At 40.0% G+C, this 23210-nt stretch overlaps 1 protein-coding gene across 5 annotated transcripts in view; it reads left to right on the plus strand.

Annotated features, from left to right (window-relative positions):
* The window catches only part of PTPDC1 (protein tyrosine phosphatase domain containing 1), a 105887-nt gene extending 84333 nt beyond the window's left edge, over positions 1-21554 (plus strand). For 3 of the 5 annotated variants that reach the window (XM_073805954.1, XM_033857827.2, XM_004331518.4), the window contains 2 exons: positions 2136-2246; positions 4814-6737. In XM_073805954.1, coding sequence (XP_073662055.1) covers positions 2136-2246; positions 4814-4930 — 228 coding nt within the window. In that variant the 3' untranslated portion in view covers positions 4931-6737. Of the gene's footprint in view, positions 1-2135; positions 2247-4813; positions 6738-8798; positions 9487-20826 lie in introns of those variants that run through there. The other 2 variants (XM_073805953.1, XM_033857826.2) reach the window with 2 other exon arrangements.
* Positions 21555-23210: the final 1656 nt, after the last annotated feature.

The following is a 23210-nucleotide window of genomic DNA, read 5'->3' on the forward strand; positions in this document are numbered from 1 at the left end:
AACATAGGTATTTTTCCATGTTTAAGTTTTTCATTAATGTTAACTTTAATGGGTAGGTAATGCTCTAACATGGGGGTATGTTATAACTAACCACTTTTTCATTTTCAAGTATTTGTTTCTACTTATTTACTGTGAACATATAATGTGAATAACTGAGGTAGGTTGGAATATGCATTCATTTGTATTTCTTTAAAAAGGGTGTGTGTCACATATATACATTTATGTATATAATTTGTGTATGTATAAAATATAGAGGGAAAAATAAGAAACTGATAATGGTGGTTGCCTTTAAAACAGCAGTCCCCAACCTTATTGGCAGTAGGGAGAGGTTTCATGGACGACAGTTTTTCCATGGAGTGGGTTGGGGGGAGGATGGTTTCAGGATAATTCAAGCACGTTACATTTATTGTGCACTTTATTTCTATTATTTTTATATTGTAATATATAATGAAATAATTACACAACTCACCATAATGCTGACAGGAGGCAGAGCTCAGGCAGTAATGCGAGTGATGGTGAGCAGCTGGAAATACAGATGAAGCTTTGCTCACTCGTCCGCTGCTCACCTCCTGCCGTACGGCCTGGTTCCTAACAGGCCATGGACTGTTACCAGTCCGTGGCCCGGGGGTTGGGGACCCCTGCTTTAGAGAATAGTAGTAGGAGACAGTGGATCTAGGAAGCAAGAGAGACTTTTCATTGTAGATTCTTTTATACAATTTAATATTTTTAACCCTGAAGAGATATTAAATTTTCATTTATAAATAGGCTTTGTTTTGTTTTAGGAAACAATGTTATAATCAGCCTTGAGTAACCTACTACGCTGTGGTGTAAACACCTCATTGCTTCCAAGTCTTCTACTACTACTATTACTACTTCATATAGACACACAGAGATACAGACAGGCACTTGCTCACAGTTGTGTGATGCATGTCTTTAAAGATAAGGTTATTCCTGTATCTGCAGTCCCTTTCTTAGGCTATTTTCTGAGCATTTAAATTTTAGAGATGAAACAGGAGGGTGGATAAGGAAGGCAGTTAACTTTCATTGGGTGGCAATGGGCCAGGCCCTCGCTAGGTCATAATTTATATATATTTGTTCGTCTCCATAACTCAGAGAGGTAGAGGCCCCACTTTTCATAAAAGGGAATGTGAAGCAGTCTGCCCACAGTGTGCAGCATGTGTCAGAGCAGGATACAAACTCCGGCACAAAGGTCATGTACTTTCTGTCACATTGTGCTGTTTCCTCATCATTCACTCCAACCCTCACATGCAGGGCATTTACCTTATTTAGAGTTTTTTACTTTTATAGGCATCACTGTAATGATAATTTGTGCTTGCAGGTTTTTCTGCATTTCAGATCATGTCCTTAGAGTAGATTTCCAGAAGTGAAATTAGTGGCTCTCAGGGGGCAACGTGTATTGAATGCGAATTGCTCCAGTGATGGAGTTTCTCCTTTGTTTCTCCAAAGAAAGCAACCCACAGGAGTCAAGTTGGGGACACATTCTTCAGGGACCTTCCCCCTTATGTTATGGCATGCTCCTGGAGGGCTGTGGCTGTCTTTCTTCTTCTGCCCCTCCCCACTCAGTATTGTCTGCCACTGGCAAGACATGATGAAGGTACTGAGCACTGAGTACCCAGCCATCTAGTCCACGTATTGCTGTGACGTGTCAGCATCTACTGGCCATACTGAAAGGATTATGTCTAGAAACAACAAGAATGGATCGTCCTCAGTTCACTGCATGGAAGGCATTTGATTTTAAATTGCACTTATCTTCAGATTCAACTCTACTTTGTGTAATAACTAACCAGCTTTGATATTATCTACTGAAAGCTTTTCAAGTTAACACATAACCCTAAACACTGGTAGAGCCCTTGGTAGATAGTTTAGTATTTGAGGTAATGATTACTTGGTCACAAACCAGTTCTTGGCTTAGCAGTTGTTTTAAGTTTATTTCTTGAGGCATTTTTTTCCTAACATCTTTATTGGAGTATAATTGCTTTACAATGTTGTGTTAGTTTCTGCTATGTAACAAAGTGAATCAGCTATATGTATACATATATCCCCTCCCTTGCGTCTCCCTCCCACCCTCCCCATCCCACCCCTAACTTGTTTGATTTTGATTTCTGCAAAAACAGGGGCAGCAACAGACTATTCTTTGCGTGTTGCATTGCATAGTGAGCCTACAGATGATTCCTGCCCACGTGGAGGAAGCCGTTCTTGCACGTGCCATTAAAGCCTTCACTAAGGTGGGTGGCACTTCTCTTTCCCCCTACAGACCACACTCAGTATCATCTTTGTAAATCAGAATCCGAGGGTCACCAGGCTTCTCTAAAATAAACCTTTTGGCCATGTTTCCCTTTAATGGAAATGTGTTTGACATTTCTCGAAAATAGTTGCAAACTTTTGGCTACAAAATATCAGTTTCCTAACAATGATATAAAAGGCTGAACTGTGGGCTTTTTGAAGGAAAACTTTGGAACAAAGAAGTTTTGTGTAGAGAGAAACAATTGAGTGTTGAGAAAATATTTTTAAATCATGTTCCTAGTAGAACTCAGAGAATCTTTTCTTGTTGAGCCAGTTCTACCTTGGGTCTGAACAAGAAACTGTCTACTGAGAATTTAACATCCAACGTTAGCAGTTCGGTACCGTGTCTGGTTGGCAAATCCTAAGCAAAAAGTAAAATAATGTTTCCTTTCCATGCACATCCTTTTGGCCTGCAGCAGTCTTTCCTGGCTGAAAAAACACGCCAGATTTCATACCAAGAGAAAAGGTTCCCTTGGGACTTCCCTGGTGGTCCAGTGGTTAAGAATCTACCTTCCAATGCAGGGGACGCAGGTTCGATCCCTGGTCAGGGAACTAAGATCCCACATGCCATGGGGCAACTAAGCCCACGCACCACAACTACTGACCCCTCACACTCTGGGGCCCGTGCACCACAACTAGAGAGAAGCCCGCTTGCCACAACAAAAGACCCCGCATGCCACAACTAAGACCTGGTGCAGCCAAATGAATATTGAAAGAAAGAAAATGTTCCCCTTACCTCTTAAACCAATTTGTTTGGTATCTCTCGTATGTGATACAAAAATGTCATTAAACAAAGAACCCAGTTTTTCGATGACAGCATCTGTGGCAAACATTAATGATAATAGCACTTATTATTTGTACTCATTCACCAATCTCTTTCCCCATCCACTCTTTCCAAAGTGATGTCCTTCTGGCAGGTTTCTTTGTTCCTCATCTGATGCTTTACAGCAGTAACCACTTTGCATCCTCTCAGTCTCTTCATGACTGTTTCCAGAGTCAGTGCCTCAAAACCAAAGTCATGTGATCCTTTACGTCTCTGTTTATGTTTTCATAGACCCAGAGGCCACTGCTGTGTGGGGATGGTTGTGATTTGGTGTTTAACAAAGTATACAGTTCAAACTGTTGTTAATAAGTTTTTGCAGATAGGACAGACAAAATAATGATTAAGATAAAGTTAAATTTCTGAATTTAACTGGAAGAAAATCCTGAATACTGGTCTCTCTGAAAGTGGTAGGAATTCTTTACAACTTCTATTGACCTTTTGGGGGATACTAATGAAAAGTTAAATATACCAGTTGTTCCAAATCTGTCTGTAAAAATATTAGAATACTGTTCTTGGGTCTCTCCCCTTGTGCACAATCTTAGGAGCAAAGGCCCTGATAGCTTCTATTCCAGGCTAGCTCTTCAAGGAAATCTGTGTAGCATCTGCTTCCTATGTAACAAAGATCATGTTTCCTTCAGGCCAAAGCTTAGCAGTCTTGCCACAGCTCCCTCATCAAACATGGGGGATTGCCTAAGCATGGAGTTCCTCAGCTGTGATGCAGACTCCACCTGTGTCCCTCTGCATCATCCCCAGGGGGGTTGGAGGGCAAGGGAACCCATGTGATTATGGAGCGTGTGCTGCCTTCAGTCATAAAGTTGTTTGTCTCCGACCCAGCAATCTCATGTCTTCTGCTAGCATCTATAAGGTGTGTTATCAGGGTGAAATCTCAGACTCTTCCCAGCCCTTCATAAGGGAACAGCCTTCACTCTCTCTCTCCAGGAGGGAAGGGATCACTGGCCAAGTGATCCTGATCCTTTCCTAAGGAGTCACACATTGCTTTGGCGATGGGAGTGGGGTGGAGGTGTGGTGATTGCTCTGGTTCTCTGTCCTAACATCACTCCTAACCCTGCAATACGGTGAACTTGGGTAAACAATCCAAATATGTATATGTGGTGCCTTCCCCCCAGTGGGAAAGGAAATTAACTTTATGGAGGTATTTACATGTGCCAAGCTTGTGTTAGAGCCTCATATTTAGTACTCAGAGAAATCCTAAGGAGATGGATCTTGTGGTCTTCATTTTACAGAAAGATTAGGTATGACCTGAGGCTATAATTGCTGACAGGTAGAAAGCTAGGCTTCCCCCTCAGGTCACCTCAGTCCAACAGTTAAGCTGGTGTGCATTGTTTTAATAAGGAGACCTTTCCCTTATACCATCCATGATTAGTCTCTGCATTCAAAACCCCCATCACACTCACTGTTGACTTGCTTCATGAGTACTGTACATATCCAGGCACTAGATTTAATTTTTTTAGTTTTCATTCATAAATTTGGTATTGACATGATTGGCAGTTCTAATATAGTATTTTAATTAAAACTAGTGTGTGAAATGCATTGTGTGTGCATTTTAATTGTATATAATTTGGTTTATAAGTCTTTGTTTTTTTCTCCACCCCCTTTTCTCCCAAAATAAAGACTGGTTAAAATCCTTGTTATAGTATCCTGAATATGAATTTTCTTTGTTACCAGGTTAATTTTGATTCTGAAAATGGACCAATAGTTTACAACACCCTGAAGAAAATATTTAAGCACACACTGGAAGAAAAAAGAAAAATGGCAAAAGACGGCCCTAAGCCTGCTATTTAGTGAAGCTGACTTTCCCCTCGTGAATATTTCAGACCTGAAGCTCTAGATGGCATTTCTGCTCATAGATGAACAAGCTGAAATGTGGAACTGCTTCGTCTCATAGCACTTTATTTCAGATGCTCTTGGTTTGTGCTAAGAATGCTTGTTCCTGTTTGGAGCAATTATTTATTTTAAAATATCCTTGAGTTACATTTTTGTGTTGAAAAATTGCCATAAAGTTGGTGCCACTTCTTTTATTTATTTAACTGGATTAATATTTTAAGAATGTGGTGTTTACATCCTTATTCTTTTTGACATTTTGGAAAAAGTTTTAACTCTTCTTTCCAAAACAATTATCTTATTGATGGAACTCTTCCTAGAGTTTTTACCAAATAGATAATTTTAGTAGTAAAACTTCACTGTGTGTCTATTCCCCAATACACGACCTAAGGAAGTCACCAAGTGTCTTAAACGGTTTTATATTTGTTAATAAGAAGGCAATTGACTCAACATTTTTAAAGGATTTTTTAATATTTGTTTGAATCTGTTTTTTCTTTTTATAAGTGTGGCAAAGGATCTCAAATGTATTATTTTTCAGAGTGATTTAGTTTTACGTTAAAGGATTGACAGTGCAGTGTTTGGGACTTATTACTGTAGGAAATAGACTTGCTCTTTGTCAGGCTTCCAGACAACCTCACTGACCTCTGCTGTCACAGGCGGAAGGAGCAGTTCTCAACACATCAAACCTTATTCCCACTCCCCTGGGCTGTTGCTAAGCTGAGCAGCATCTTTACAGAGAAAGTGAGATCAGTGACAGGCAGTATGGGAAGCTGCAGGACTCCAGCCAGCAGAAAGAACTGTCTTACAGGGGCGGGCACCCCAGCCATAGCCTCTCCCCAGAGGCAGTTCTGTTCTTGCCGATGTTGTGATAGCTCGAGCACCAGCCCACACCTCCTGAGTCTATCGTTCCATAAACCCAGATGCCTCAGGGCCCTATCTTTGGCTGCTTTACTTCTATGAGAATTAAGACTTTTAAACTGAATTTGACTCAACGTAGGTTGCATTCGTTTGGATAAGAGGAAGTAATTGCTCAAAATATTTTAGTTCCTTATAAACAAAACTATCAGCAATTGAAGCCATTAAATATTATTTAAATGAATATGTGGGGCACGAGAGGCCAAGCCACAGAACAGATAGTAGTTCTTCCCAATAAAAGTGATATTAAACCAGTTTCTAACTAAAGCTACTACTTAATCTTAAAGACAGAATTTCAGGGGAAATAAGGCTAATTTACAACAAGTGAAATTTCTCTAACTTGTGCATTTCTGAATCAAGCTCTAGCACATCAAAAATATTTTAGTCATTATCGGTCTTACTAACTCTAGTGGCAAATGCCAAATGCCACGCTGTTTGAATTTTTTAGGAAATCAAATCCAGTGAATTTTAATGAACTGGATTGCCCATTCCTGAAATTTCTTATTTTCAAGTGCCTGATCTGGGAAAGAAGGGGAGAAAACAGTTGCGTTTATCCAAAGGTACATTATAAAAATATGTTTTTTACCTAAAAAGGTGTTTATCCTCATCTCAGTCAGTCTCACGTGGGCAGGCACCACCCATGGCTTATTTGACAAGTGGCTTTTGGCTTGTGTGTCTGAAATGGTCGTTTCAAATTAGAGGATAGGTCCTGCACAGCCATGATGTGACTGCAGCAGTGCATGTCTAAAATCTAAGTGCACCAGCCTGAAAAAGAGAGATGGTGGGAGAAATTAATTAGACTGTATACAGTTTTTGTATTAATTTGAATAAAAGTGGGAAAAAAAAAAAACCCATAACCTTCGTCTTGTAGTTCTTTAGCTTGGTGCTTCTGAGGTCCTGATGATAAAGATGTGGCTTTGTGATTAGAGTATCCTGATGGGCAGCCTGAGTTGCAGGCTGAATAGTCAGCTAGCCAGGCTCTAGTCAGTCCCCACCCTGTCGGTTCAGAATGACAAAGGGATGGAGGCCGGCAGATACGAGGGTTCTAAGAGGAATGTGTGAGGAAAATCTCAAGGTCAGCAAGATTCCTGCCTTCCTGTCTTTGAAATGGTGGGGAGTTCTTTGTAGCCCGGAGGATAGAAATCTACCTACTGGAAGAAGTTACAGGGCTGCAAAATTTAGGTCAGCAGAGTGGAAAGGGCCAAAAGCGCACACATTCAGAACTTAACTACCATGGCTGAGCACATGCTTGTCTTGCTTACTTCTCTTACAAGACCAAGAGAGAAGTATTTTTCACACTTGGCTGATGAAAGAATTCCCCTCTGACTGACTTTGAACCATGCTCACCTCCCTCTTGAGGCCCTTTCAGCACTTGACTCCACGATGGCATTATAGAACACATTATCCATAACTGCAGCAAAAATATCCCACATTTTTTGTCCTCTGAAAAAGAGTGAGCTCACTCTGTTACTGTTTTATATATATATATATATATATATATATATATATATATATATATATATAAAATCTCTAGCATATCACACTTTTTAGTTTTTTCCTATTTCAGAGAATTTGCTGATGCTCTTTGAGATGAAGTGCTGCTGTTTTAGAGATTGCTTCATCTATTTGCATAACTCAGAAATGCTATGCTGATCTACTTTCTCCTAGCTTCAGCCAGCTTCCCATTTCCAACTGAGAAAGAGTATGTGCTTTCATCACTCTGGATTCCATGAAAATAGCCATATATTATACTTCAATAGAGAGAAAGTATCTCTATTTTCTCTAAAGTGGAGGACACTTACTCATATGCTTGAGTGCTATTTCTGGCTGTTCTCCAGAAGTCTAAAAAAATTTTCAGAGATGCTATGTTGTAAACAGTGCATGCCCCAAGTTCTTGATATCTGAAGGCCCCCAAATAATTTGGGTGATTGTTTAAAAGTGATAGCTTACTCATAGGATCTTTGTTGTTCAAAATTAATAAGCATTGATATATTTTCAGTGCAAGTGAACCAAGAACCACATTCCCTTTGGTGCTTTTTATTTTTATGAATGTGGCCCAAGATTAGCACCTTACCAAAGGAGCCCTTTTCATTGTTAGGTGTTGAAAATTATTTACAGATAAAATGGCAGGAGAAAAATTCAACAAATCCTGTTACACAGTGGTGCATTATTTTTTAGTTATGCTTTTAAGCATGAGCTGATCTCTGATTAGCCCAACGCTGACAATAAAACTGATTTATAAGTAATCACAATGGAGCCATTCAATAGTGGAGCTGTGGCAAACCTTCGTTCTAAGCCATCAATTAAAATATCCAGTCACTAAAAATAATGTCCCAATAAGACTTTAATATCATAAAACCTTTTGCACTCAAAATAAGTTTCATACATCCACTGCAATTTATATCACAATAGAAGGCTGTTACGCTCTTGCCTCCTGGCTTTTTTGATGAAAAGATGTTTTAAGAATGAAAAGTTTTAAGATTGCCTCTGGGAGGCAAATGAAAACATGTTTTAAAATTGCCTCTTTGGGAGAGAAGTTATGTTTTTAGAATACGTTCCTACTTACATGACCATTTGATTACAGTCTTCAAATATTCCTTGGTTTTGATTTAGCGAATTGCTTTATCATTTTCTTTCTCCTCTTAAAAATAAAACAAGACTACTCAGACGTTGAATCAGGTTGAACCATATTGAATGGCCATTTCTGCAAGTCAAGAATTATCAAATATGGGCCATTTCATATGGTTCAACCAAATACTAAATTTAGTGTACCTGGGACTGGTAGGTGACATTTTCTGAATTATTTTAGCAAAGTTTAGATGATCAATTATTTTCTAAGAATATCTTGTATGCTCACATTAGAGTTCCAATACAATTGGAAGAGACTAATACGAAACTCCTATTCTTTCAGCAGTTGATTTGTGCTACTCTGTGCTTGCACTCTGCTGATGCTGGGGACACCCAGGAATCATTCCATCATTCATCCCGCCATCAGGAGCCAAGTCTATATCTGCCACGTCACTTGTCCATGCTATCTTCTCCTTCCATCAGCACCCTGAGTTCTGCATTGTATGCCACCTCGCTACCCCCTTCAGTCCACACTTGCACTCTTTCTATACAATGCTGGAAGACTAATTCTAAACACTTGTTATTCAGTTAATTCTCTATGTCCTTCAAAACTCAGCTCTGATCCCTTCAAACAGAATATGTTCTAATTAACTCTTTGTTAAGTGTAAAATTCAACTACCTGACGACCAAGGAGGTGGGGAGGTGTTATAGGCTGAATTATGTCCTAAAATTCATATGTTGAAGTCCTAATCCCCAGTACCTCAAAATGTGACTCTGTTTGGAGATAGGGCCTTTTAAGGGGTGATTAAGTTAAAAGGACGCCCATATGTGTGGGCCCTAATCCAATCTGACTGCTGTCCTTAGAAGAAAAGATCAGGACACAGACATGCACAAAGGGAAGATATGAGGACACAGAGTATATGGCCATCTTCAAGCCAAGGAGAGGTCACTGGGGAACCCACGCTGCTGATACTTTCATCTTGGACTCCCAGCCTCCAGAATTGTGGGAAAATAAATGTCTGTTGTTTAATCCACCCATCTGTAGTATTTTGTTACAGCAGCCTGAGCTGACTGACACAGGAGAAAGCAAAATCTCTGCTCCTCCTCAGTGCTTACAGTGTACCTTGTGTGTGTTTATAGTTTTACTTCAAATAACACATTGCTTGGTTAAAAACTTCATGTAAACTGAAGAATGCAGTATGCATTTTCCTGTGACTTGCTTTTTTTTGCTCAACATGCTCATATTTCTGCGTGTTGATGTGTGATCTGTGTGTTATCTGCTGAGTGGTATTTCATTGTGTGGATATACCACCATTTATCCCTTTGACTTGTGATAGACACTTGGTGGTTTATATTTGTACATTAATATAAACACATGAGTGCACACACTCAAGTTTCTCTAGCCTGTGTAGCTCAGAGTGGAATTTGTGGGCTTTAAGGTATGCACATGTCCAGTTTCCTATGCAATAACAAAGCATTTCTAAAAATGTTTGTACCTGTTTACACTCCCAGCAGCCATGAATGAGAGCTCCCATTGCTCTGCATCCTTGTCAACACTTAGTACTGTCTGATGAATGCTTGATTTTTGCCAGATCTAGTTGATGGAGATAGTGTTCCAATGTTTGGGGACATTTGTGTTTCCTCTTCTCTCACGTGTGTGTTCACATGCATCTCTGTCTCTCACAGGACTTAAACATAGGATGCTGGATTTGTTGATATTCTTTTCATCCATAGAACTACTCCTAGTGTAACACTGGGCACATAAAAGGGATTCAATAAATGAGGGTAAAAGAAAGGGAAGGGGGTAGAGGAAAGGAGGGGAGAGCCCTGATGTCTGTGTATATAGAAAAAATAGCTAGGGCAATTATATTTAAAAACAAGAGAGTGGAGTGTATAGGGGCATAATGGAAGTAATACTTCTCCACTTCATTCAAAGTAGTAAAATACCCGTGCCAGTAGACTGTGCCAAGTTACATATGTCATACCTACAGTAAGCACTAGGAAAACTATGCAAAGTGATACTCTCACAAACTATAACCAGGATGGACTTTTTTTTAATGTTCAAATAACTACAACAGGAAAGAAAAGAAACGAGTGAGGAATGCAAAGCAAGCAAACAAATAATAAAATGACTGACTTAAGTTCTAACAATTACCTAAATTCAGATAGTCTAAATGCACCAATTAAAAGACAGATTGGCCAAGTGGATAAAAAATGATTAATAAATCCTGTCTGCCAGAAACATTAAAATACAATGTTGTAGATAGGTTATAGCATACACTATTTTTTAAAAACAGAATTGTTATATTAGTATCTGATAAAGTAGAATTTGGAGCAAAGAAAATTACAGAAACATTACACAGTGATAAAAGGATCAACCCACCAGGGACACACAATCCTGAATACGTACACACCAACCATCAGAGCATCCAGTTACATGAAGCAAAACCTGATAGAGCTGAAAGGAGAAATAGACAAAGCCACAATTAGGGTTGGGACTTCAGCATTCCATTCTCAGCAACTGAGACACTATGTGACAAAGCAAAGCTGTAGAGTCACTGATACACACATACATGCATGTGACAGTGGATTCTGCATACACAAATGCACACAACAAACACTGGCTCCTCTGCAGCAATTCTGACTGGTTTATCTCAGGACCCCTTTGCTCTCCTAAGAATCGTTAAGTTCCTCAAAGAGGTTTTGCTTAGTTATATTGTATTTATTGATATTTATATATATCAGTAATTGAAAAATTTCTAAAATAGTTCATTTAGAAGAACAAAAACCTGTTCTGTACTTCTTAACATAAATATCTTTGTGACTCCTACTAAGGAGATGCTGCTGGAAGTAGAATTCAATTTGACAAGGAGGGAGAAATTGAGGACAAAGGAAAGAGAAGATCTTTTTAAAAGTTGGGAGAGGAACAGAAAGTATGAGTTGTTGTTTTGTTTTGTTTTTTTCATCACTTTTCAAAAACCACAGAGAAAGAAGCCCTGAAACCATGAAGGTAGGGAAGCAGTTCTGCCCCATCTCACATAGAATGAGCAACAATCCCATATAAAATTATTAAAAGAATAAAAAAGATTAATGGATTAGGTTCAGAATAACATCTCTATGAATAAAGAAAGGATGCCAGAAAAATACACTTGCAAATACTTAATATTTAAATGAGCTTTAAAAATTAGGATTATAGAAGCTATGATAGAATAACAAAAAATTAGAATATGAAAAACTCAGAAATGACATGATTGGATAAAAAGAAGTTCTGAAAGGAAAGCAGATGAACTCAAGAAAATTAGAAATAAGAAAAGCTTTGAGAAACTGAAAATTAAACTAGATGGAGCACAAGAGCAAATAAATCCAAGAGAGACAAAGGTGGGAAGGAGGAAAACAAATTTACAAAGATTAAAAAGATTTGAGAAAAGTGATAGATACAGAAGATAGTCAAAGAAGATTCAACATAAGTATAATAGGAATATCCAAAAAAGAAAGCCAAAATAATGGAAAAAACAAATTATAAACTGTAATACCAAAAAAATGGTTCAGTAAAAGAAGACTTAAAAGTATGTACTGGGCTTCCCTGGTGGCGCAGTGGTTGAGAGTCCGCCTGCCAATGCAGGGGACACGGGTTCGTGCCCCGGTCCAGGAAGATCCCACGTGCCGTGGAGCGGCTGGACCCGTGAGCCATGGCCGCTGAGCCTGCGCGTCCGGAGCCTGTGCTCCACAGCAGGAGAGGCCACAGCAGTGAGAGGCCCACGTACCAAAAAAAAAAAAAAAAAAAACTATATACTAAAAGTTCACTCCATTTATCAATACATGGGAAAATCGACCCAGACTGGCCAACAATGACACATATTCTAGTAAAATGATTGGACTTTAAAGGAAAAAGAAAAACCTCTTTGGAGAATCAGACAAAGAGACCAAGTCATTTAAAAGGGAAGTAAAATCAGACTGACATCAGACTTTTCAAAAGCAACACCATGCCAGAAAATAAATGATACATGAGTAGCTTGTTAAAATGTCAAGCTATTTTCTAAGCTATTTAAAGATTCAATGCAATTCCAACAGCCCCACCTTTGTGTTTTTGAAGAAATGGAAAAAAGGATTTTGTTTCCAAGCAATGCAACCGTTATATATAAAGGCCACACATTTGTATGAACATAAAATAACTCAGAGAATATTATTCACATGAGTCCTTCCTGAGGAGTCTCCTAGACTTGGGGTCAGGCCAAATCCAGCCCACCATTTGTTTTTCTACAATGCATGAGCCATACAAAAAGTATAAAATATCTGTGAGGCCATAATTATATAAATAAGTGAGCAATAGATAAGTGGAGGAGATGAGACAAATCTCCTATGAAGAATTCCAGATTAATTTAGGTAGCTTCTCTTCCCCACTAAAATGTGAGATGCACTTAGTAAGTTGCTTACAGAAAGTATAATATGGAAGGGGGCAGGAAGGTGTATCAGGTTACAGTGGAGAAAACTGGCAAACAGGTCCAGGCCAGGGAATCAAGGTCAATATCATCACTGGTAAGTCAAGTTTTTTCTGTTTTTTTGGTTTTCTTTTTTACAACTTTATTGGAGTATAATTGCTTTACAATGGTGTGTTACTTTCTGCTTTATAACAAAGTGAATCAGTTATACATATACATATGTTCCCATATCTCTTCCCTCTTGCATCTCCCTCCCTCCCACCCTCCCTATCCCACCCCTCTAGGTGGTCACAAAGCACTGAGCTGATCTCCCTCTGCTATGCTGCTGCTTCCCACTAGCTATCTATTTTACATTTGGAAGTGTATATGTGTCCACGCCACTCTCTCACTTTGTCACAGCTTACCCTTCCCCCTCCCCATATCCTCAAGTCCATTCTCTAGTAGGTCTGTGTCTTTATTCCTGTCTTACCCCTAGGTTCTTCATGACATTTTTTTCCCTTAAATTCCATATATATGTGTTAGCATATGGTATTTGTCTTTCTCTTTCTGACTTACTTCACTCTGTATGACAGACTCTAGGTCCATCCACCTCATTACAAATAGCTCAATTTCGTTTCTTTTTATGGCTGAGTAATATTCCATTGTATATATGTGCCACATCTTCTTTATCCATTCATCCGATGATGGACACTTAGGTTGATTCCATCTCCTGGCTATTGTAAATAGAGCTGCCATGAACATTATGGTACATGACTCTTTTTGAATTATGGTTTTCTCAGGGTATATACCCAGTAGTGGGATTGCTGGGTCATATGGTAGTTCTATTTGTAGTTTTTTTGTTGTTGTTGTTTTTGTTTTTGCGGTACACAGGCCTCTCAATATTGTGGCCTCTCCCATCGCAGAGCACAGGCTCCAGACATGCAGGCTCAGCAGCCATAACTCACGGGCACAGCAGCTCCGCATCATGTTGGATCTTCCTAAACCGGGGCACGAACCCGTGTCCCCTGCATCAGCAGGCAGACTCTCAACCACTGTGCCACCAGGGAAGGCCCTATTTGTAGTTTTCTAAGGAACCTCCATACTGTTCTCCATAGTGGCTGTACCAATTCACATTCCCACCAGCAGTGCAACAGTGTTCCTTTTGCTTCACACCCTCTCCAGCATTTATTGTTTCTAGATTTTTTGATGATGGCCATTCTGATTGGTGTGAGATGAAATCTCATTGTAGTTTTGATTTGCATTTCTCTAATGATTAATGATGTTGAGCATTCTTTCATGTGTTTGTTGGCAGTCTGTATATCTACTTTGGAGAAATGTCTATTTAGGTCATCTGCCCATTTTTGGATTGGGTTGTTTGTTTTTTTGTTATTGAGCTGCATAAGCTGCTTGTAAATTTTGGAGATAAATCCTTTGTCAGTTGCTTCATTTGCAAATATTTTCTCCCATTCTGAGGGTTGTCCTTTGCTCTTGTTTATGATTTCCTTTGCTGTGCAAAAGCTTTGAAGTTTCATTAGGTCCCATTTGTTTATTTTTGTCTTTATTTCCATTTCTCTAGGAGGTGGGTCAAAAAGGATCTTGCTGTGATTTATGTCATAGAGTGTTCTGCCTATGTTTTCCTCTAAGAGTTTTATAGATTCTGGCCTTACATTTAGGTCTTTAATCCATTTTGAGCTTATTTTTGTGAATAGTGTTAGGGAGTGATCTACTCTCATACTGTTACATTTACCTGTCCAGTTTTCCAGCACCACTTATTGAAGAGGCTGTCCTTTCTACACTGTACATTCCTGCCTCCTTTATCAAAGATAAGGTGACCATATGTGCATGGGTTTATCTCTGGGCTTTCTATCCTGTTCCATTGATCTATCTTTCTGTTTTTGTGCCAGTACCATACTGTCTTGTTTACTGTAGCTTTGTAGTATAGCCTGAAGTCAGGGAGCCTGATTCCGCCATCTCCGTTTTTTGTTCTCAAGATTGCTTTGGCTCTTCGGGGTCTTTTGTGTTTCCATGCAAATTGTGAAATTTTTTGTTCTAGTTCTGTGAAAAATGCCATTGGTAGTTTGATAGGGATTGCATTGAATCTATAGATTGCTGTGGGTAGTACAGTCATTTTCACAATGTTTATTCTTCCAATCCAACATGGTATATCTCTCCATGTATTTGTATCATCGTTAATTTCTTTCATCAGTGTCTTATAATTTTCTGCATACAGTTCTTTTGTCTTCTTCAGAAGGTTTATTCCTAGATATTTTATTCTTTTTGTTGCAATGGTAAATGGGAGTCTTTTCTTGATTTCACTTTCAGATTTTTCATCCTTATGTATAGGAATGCGAGAGATTTCTGTGCATTAATTTTGTATCCTGCAGCTTTACCAAATTCATTGATTAGCTCTAGTAGTTTTCTGGTAGCATCTTTAGGATTCTCTATGTATAGTATCATGTCATCTGCAAACAGTGAGAGCTTTACTTCTTCTTTTCTGATTTGTATTCCTTTTATTTCCTTTTCTTCTCTGATTGCTGTGGCTAAAACTTCCAAAACTATGTTGAATAAGAGTGGTGAGAGTGGGCAACCTTGTCTTTTTCCTGATCTTAGTGGAAATGGTTTCAGTTTTTCACCATTGAGGATGATGTTGGCTGTGGGTTTGACATATATGGCCTTTATTATGTTGAGGAAAGTTCCCTCTATACCTACTTTCTGCCGAGTTTTTCACATAAATGGGTGTTGAATTTTGTCAAAAGCTTTCTCTGCAACTATTGACATGATCATATGGTTTTTCTCCTTCAATTTGTTAATATTGTGTATCACATTGATTGATATGAGCATATTGAAGAATCCTTGCATTCCTGGAATAAACCCCACTTGATCATGGTGTATGATCCTTTTAATGTGCTGTTGGATTCTGTTTGCTGGTATTTTGTTGAGGATTTTTGCATCTATGTTCATCAGTGATATTGGCCTGTAGTTTTCTTTCTTTGTGACATCCTTGTCTGGTTTTTGGTATCAGAGTGATGGTGGCCTCATAGAATGAGTTTGGGAGTTTTCCTCCCTCTGCTATAATTTGGAAGACTTTGAGAAGGATAGGTGTTAGCTCTTCTCTAAATGTTTGATAGAATTTGCTTGCGGAGCCATCTGGACTTTTGTTTGTTGGAAGATTTTAATCACAGTTTCAATTTCAGTGCCTGTGATTGGTCTGTTCACATTTTCTATTTCTTCCTGATTCAGTCTTGGGAGGTTGTGCATTTCTAAGAATTTGTCCATTTCTTCCAGGCAGTCCACTTTATTGGCATAGAGTTGCTTGTAGTAATCTCTCATGATCTTTTGTATTTCTGCAGTGTCAGTTGTTACTTCTTCTTTTTCATTTCTAATTCTATTGATTTGAGTCTTCTCCCTTTGTTTCTTGATGAGTCTGGCTAATGGTTTATCAATTTTGTTTATCTTCTCAAAGAACCAGCTTTTAGTTTTATTGATCTTTGTCATCGTTTCCTTCATTTCTTTTTCATTTATTTATGATCTGATCTTTATGATTTCTTTCCTTCTGCTAACTTTGGGTTTTTTTGTTCTTCTTTCTGTAATTGCTTTAGGTGCAAGGTTACGTTATTTGAGATGTTTCCTGTTTCTTAAGGTAGGCTTGTATTGCTATAAACTTCCCTCTTAGTACTGCTTTTGCTGCATCCCATAGGTTTTGGGTCATCGTGTCTCCATTGTCATTTGTTTCTAGGTAGTTTTTGATTTCCTCTTTGATTTTTTCAGTGATCACTTCGCTATGAAGTAGTGTATTGTTTAGCCTTCATGTGTTTTTATTTTTTACCGATCTTTTCCTGTAATTGATATCAAGTCTAATAGCATTGTGGTCGGAAAAGATACTTGATACAATTTCAATTTTCTTAAATTTACCAAGGCTTGATTTGTGACCCAAGATATGATCTATCCTGGAGAATGTTCCATGAGCACTTGAGAAAAATGTGTATTCTGTTGTTTGGGGATGGAATGTCCTATAATATCAATTAACTCCGTCTTGTTTATGTATCATTTAAAGCTTGTGTTTCCTTATTTATTTTCATTTTTCATGATCTGTCTATTGGTGAAAGTGGGGTGTTAAAGTCCTCTACTATGAATGTGTTACTGTCGATTTCCCCTTTTATGGCTGTTAGTATTTGCCTTATGTATTCAGTGCTCCTATGTTGGGTGCATAAATATTTATAATTGTTATATCTTCTTGGATTGATCCCTTGATCATTATGTAGTGTCCTTCTTTGTCTCTTCTAATAGTCTGTATTTTAAAGTCTATTTTGACTGATATGAGAATTGCTACTCCAGCTTTCTTTGGTGTCTATTTGCATGGAATATCTTTTTCCATCCCCTCACTTTCAGTCTGTATGTGTCTCTACGTCTGAGATGCGTCTCTCGTAGACAGCATATATATGGGTCTTGTTTTTGTATCCATTCAGCCAATCTGTGTCTTTTGGTGGGAGCATTTATTCCATTTACAATTAAGGTTATTATCTATATGTATGTTCCTATTCCCATTTGCTTAATTGTTTTGGTTTCGTTATTATAGTTCTTTTCCTTCTCTTGTGTTTCTTGCCTATAGTAGATCCTTTAGCATTTGTTGTAAAGCTGGTTTGGTGGTGCTGAAGTCTCTCAGCTTTTGCTTGTCTGTTAAGGTTTTAATTTCTCCATCAAATCTGAATGATATCCTTGCTGGATAGAGGAATCTTGATGTAGGTTTTTCTCCTTCATCACTTTAAATATGTCCTGCCATTCCCTTTTGGCTTGAAGACTTTCTGCTGAAATATCAGCTGTTAACCTTATGGGGATTCCCTTGTGTGTTATTTGTTGTTTTTCCCTTGCTGCTTTTAATATGTTTTCTTTGTATTTAATTTTTGACAGTTTGATTAATATGTATCTTGGCGTGTCTCTCCTTGTATTTATCCTGTATGGGACTCTCTGTGCTTCCTGGACTTGATTAACTATTTCCTTTCCCATATTAGGGAAGTTTCAAGCATAATCTCTTCAAATATTTTCTTAGTCTCTTTCTTTTTCTCTTCTTCTTCTGGAACCCCTATAATTCGAGTGTTAGTGCATTTAATGTTGTCCCAGAGGCCTCTGAGACTGTCCTCAGGTCTTTTCATTCTTTTTTCTTTATTATGCTCTGCAGTAGTTATTTCCACTATTTTATCTTCCAGGTCACTTATCCGTTCAAATGCCTCAGTGATTCTGCTATTGACCCCTTCTAGATTATTGTTAATTGCATTAATTGTGTTGTTCATCGTTGCTTGTTTCATCTTTAGTTCTTCTAGGTCCTTGTTAAATGTTTCTTGCATTTTGTCTATTCTATTTCCAAGATTTTGGATCATCTTTACTATCATTATTCTGAATTCTTTTTCAGGTAGACTGCCTATTTCCTCTTCATTTGTTAGGTCTGGTGGGGTTTTATCTTGCTCCTTCACCTTTTGTGTGTTTTTCTGTCTTCTCATTTTGCTTATCTTACTGTGTTTGGGGTCTCCTTATTGCAGGCTGCAGGTTCGTAGTTCCCATTGTTTTTGGTGTCTGTCCCCAGTGGCTAAGGTTGGTTCAGTGGGTTTTGCAGGCTTCCTGGTGGAGGGGACTAGTGCCTGTGTTCTTGTGGATGAGGCTGGATCTTATCTTTCTGGTGGGCAGGTCCATGTCTGGTGGTGTGTTTTGGGGTGTCTGTGGACTTTTTATGATTTTAGGCAGCCTCTCTGCTAATGGGTGTGGTTGTGTTCCTGTCTTGATAGTTGTTTGGCATAGAGTGTCCAGCACTGTAGCTTGCTGGTCGGTGAGTGAAGCTGGGTGTTGGTGTTGAGTTGGAGATCTCTGGGAGATTTTCTCCATTCGATATTACATGGAGCTGGGATGTCTCTTGTGGACCAGTGTCCTGAAGTTGGCTCTCCCACCTCAGAGGCACAGCAATGACTCCTGGCTGCAGCACCAAAAGCCTTTCATCCACATGGCTCAGAATCAAAGGGAGAAAAAGTAGAAAGAAAGAGGTTAAAGGAAAATAAAATAAGGTAAGGTAAAATAAAATAAAGTTATTAAAATAAAAAAATTATTAAGAAAAAACAATTTTTTTTTAAGTAAAAACAACAACAACAGCAAAAATCGGATGGGTAGAACCCTAGGACAAATGGTGAAAGCAAAGCTATGCAGACAAAATCTCACACAAAAGCATACACATACATACTCACAAAAAGAGGAAAAGGGAAAAAATAATAAATCTTGCGCTCAAAGTCCCCCTCTCAATTTGGGATGATTCGTTGTCTTTTCAGGTATTCCACAGATGCAGGGTACATCAAGTTGAATGTGGAGATTTAATCCGCTGCTCCTGAGGCTGCTGGGAGAGATTTCCCTTTCTCTTCTTTGTTGGCACAGCTCCTGGGGTTCAGCTTTGGATTTGGCCCTGCCTCTGAGTGTAGGTCGCCGGAGCGCGTTTGTTCTTCGCTCAGACAGGACGGGGTTAAAGGAGCCACTGATTCGGGGGCTCTGGATCACTCAGGCCAGGGAGAGGGAGGGTCATGGAGTGCGGGGCGAGCCTGCAGCAGCAGAGGCCAGCGTGAAGTTGCACCAGCCTGAGGCGTGCCGTGCGTTCTCCTGGGGAAGTTGTCCCTGGATCCCGGGACCCTGGCAGTGGCGGGCTGCACAGACTCCCCAGAAGGGGGGTGTGAATAGTGACCTGTGCTCTCACACAGGGTTCTTGGTGGCTGCAGCAGCAGCCTTAGCATCTCATGCCCGTCTCTGGGGTCCGCGCTTATAGCCGCAGCTCGCGCCCATCTCTGGAGCTCTTTAAGCAGCGCTCTTAATCCCCTCTCCTTGCACACCAGGAAACAAAGAGGGAAGAAAAAGTCTCTTGCCTCTTCGGCAGGTCCAGACTTTTTCCCGGACTCCCTCCGGGCTAGCCGTGGTGCACTAACCCCTTCAGGCTGTGTTCACACCTCCAGTCCTCTCCCTGTGCTCCAACCTGAAGCCGGAGCCTCAGCTCCCAGCCCCGCCCACCTCCGCGGGTGAGCAGATAAGCCTCTCGGCTGGTGAGGTGAGTGCTGGTCGGCACCACCAATCCTCTGTGCGGAAATCTCTCCGCTTTGCCCTCTGCACCCCTGTAGCTGCGGTCTCCTCCACGGCTCTGAGTCTCCCCCCCTCCGTCACCCGCAGTTTCTGCCTGCGAAGGGGCTTCTAGTGTGTGGAAACCTTTCCTCCTTCACGGCTCCCTCCCACTGGTGCAGGCCCCATCCGTATTCTTTTGTCTGTGTTTATTCTTTTTTCTTTGGCCCTACCCAGGTACATGGGGAGTTTCTTGCCTTTTGGGAGGTCTGAGGTCTTCTGCCAGCGTTCAGTAGGTGTTCTGTAGGATTGTTCCACGTGTAGATGTATTTCTGATGTATCTGTGGGGAGGAAGGTGATCTCCACGTCTTACTCTTCCGCCATCTTCCCCCTCTCCTCCGTAAGTCATGTTGATAGCATTTTTCCATGGCATGACATGGGGAGAAAGGCACTTTACCTCTGTGGTCATCCTCCCCAAAACCCATAAGTCCAGTCTAACCACGAGGAAAACATCAGGCAAACCCAAACTGTGGGACATTCATCAAAAAACCTGGGAAGTCCTCCTCAAAACTATCAAGTTAATCAAGGACCAGGAAAATCTGAGAAACTCTCACAGCCCAGGGGAGGCTAAGGAGACATGATGACTGTGATATCCAAGATTGAATTCTGGAACAGAAAAAGGACACGGAGAAAATTGGTGAAATCCAAGTAAAGTGTCAAGTTTAGTTAAGAGCAATGTACCAATGTTGGTTTCTTACTTGTGACAAACATACCATGGTGATATAGAATGTTAACAGTAGGGAAATTGAGTCAGGAATATACAAGAATTCTACTCTTTCTTTGAAATTTTTGTGTTAAACTAAAACTATTCTTTAAAAGTTTATTGTTTTAGGGGCTTCCCTGGTGGCGCAGTGGTTAAGAATCCACCTGCCAATGCAAGAGACACGGGTTCGAGCCCTGGTCTGGGGAGATCCCACATGCCGTGGAGCAACTAAGCCCGTGCGTCACAACTACTTAGCCTGCACTCTAGAGCCCGTGAGCCACAACTGCTGAGGCCGGGTGCCACAACTACTGAAGCCTGTGCGCCTAGAGCCCATGCTCCGCAACAAGAGAAGCCACCGCAATGAGAAGCCCATGCACCACAATGAAGAGTAGCCCCTGCTCGCTGCAACTAGAGAAAGCCTGCGTGCAGCAACAAAGACCCAATGCAGCCAAAAATAAATAAATTTATGGGAAAAAAAATTTATTGTTTTAAAAAGACAATCTTAAAGTGTATTATGGACTAAATATTTGTGTCTCCCCAAAACTCATATATTGAAACCCTAATTCCCAATGTGTCTATTTGGACATAGGGCCTGTGAGGAGATGATAAAGGTTAAATGAGGCCATAAAGGTGGGGCCCTAATATGACATGGCTGGTGCCCTTATAAGAAAAGGAAGAGATACCAGAGTTTTCTCTCTGCTATGTGGGGACACAGGGAGAAGTTGGCTGTCTACAAACCAGGAAGTGAGTCCTCACCAGGAATCAACCTGCCAGAACTTAACCTCAGATTTACAGCCTCTACAACTGTGAGAAAATAAATTTCTGTTGTTTAACTCACCCAGTCTATGGAATTTTGTTGTGGCAGCCTCAGCAGACTAATATGAGGTGTATGATTATACTATGGTAGGGGTATGCACAGGAGGCTGGTAGAACACTACAAAGAGGGACAATCAGATTATGAATTCATGATGCTACTATACACAACAACCTGTTAAATATTTGCCAAAATCTAGAAATGGAATCACATCTAAGCTCATCAGTTGTTAAAGACAACTTGGGGATGCAACCAGAATCTCCATTCTCTGGGAAACTATATAGGACAAATGACCAGATTTCTTCAGTAAATAAATCACAAGGGAGGGAATCTATAGATTTAAAAAGACCTATCTGCCAAATGCACCGTATAGACCTGGGCAGGATCCTGATATGAACAAACTATTATAAAACAGCAATGACAACAACATCTATATAGTTGATGATATAATGGAATTGTCATTTACTTTTTTAACAAGTCATATTTTAAAGATATAAGCTGGGAGCTTCCCTGGTGGCACAGTGGTTGAGAGTCCGCCTGCCGATGCAGGGGACACGGGTTCGTTTCCAGGTCCGGGAAGATCCCACGTGCCACGGAGCGGCTGAGCCCGTGAGCCATGGCCGCTGAGCCTGCGCGTCCGGAGCCTGTGCTCTGCAACAGAAGAGGCCACAACAGTGAGAGGCCTGAGTACCGCAAAAAAAAAAAAAAAAAAAAAAGATATAAGCTGAAGTACTTACAAATAAAATGATGCAATGTCTGTAATTTGTTTCAAAATTACCTAATGGGAGAAAGGGTCTCCTAAGATGAGGGCAGAGTTATAGATGAAACAAGATTGGTCATAAATTAATCATTGTTAAAGCTGGTTGTTGGGTATATAGGGATTCATTTTCTCTGTTTTTGTATATCTTTGAAATTTTCCATGATGCAAAGTTTAAAAAAGAAAAGCAATATGTACAATGTATTATTTTTCAACTTACATAACTTTCTGTATATGGCCTCCCCTGCTAGCCAAGACAGAAAAGAGACCATATTTACCTCACCCGTGAAACAAGAAAACACACACACACCCCAGCACCACCACCAACAACAACAATGACAATATTTAAGAAACTGGACCTCAGACAACAAAATACAGTGACCTTTGGGAGATGGGAAACAGATGTTGTGAGCCGCAATATTGCCACAACTTACTGCCCTGAGAAAGTTTCCAGACTGTGGCAAAGAAAAGGAGACTGAGAACAGCCTGGCACTTTCCCACTGGAGGAAATGGAGCTGAGAGTCAGGAGAGACCAGGTGGCTAGAGCTGCTGGACAGAGTGCCACCCAGGAGAGAGCTGCACAGGCAGGAGCCCAGAGATCTGCAGAGGGCCCCCTTGGGTGCTCAGCTGAGTACTGATCATTTCATGCATGAGGGAATTACCATATAAACAAACAGAAAAGAAAAAAAAACAGATCATCATCTTCAAGAGACACAGAAAAAGCATTTGACAAAATCCAACATCCATTTCCAATAAAAATTCTCATCAAATAATAGAAAGGAACTTCCTCAACCTGCTGAAGGACACCTACAAAAAGCCTACAGCAGATGTCATGTATAAGGATGAAAGTCTCAGTGCTGTCCCCATAAGATTAGGAACAAATCAGGGAGGGCTGCTCCTACGAGTCCTTTTCAACATTGTACTGGAGG

The sequence above is a fragment of the Tursiops truncatus genome, chromosome 6 (assembly GCF_011762595.2).
Source record: "Tursiops truncatus isolate mTurTru1 chromosome 6, mTurTru1.mat.Y, whole genome shotgun sequence".
NCBI classification, from domain to species: Eukaryota; Metazoa; Chordata; class Mammalia; order Artiodactyla; family Delphinidae; genus Tursiops; species Tursiops truncatus.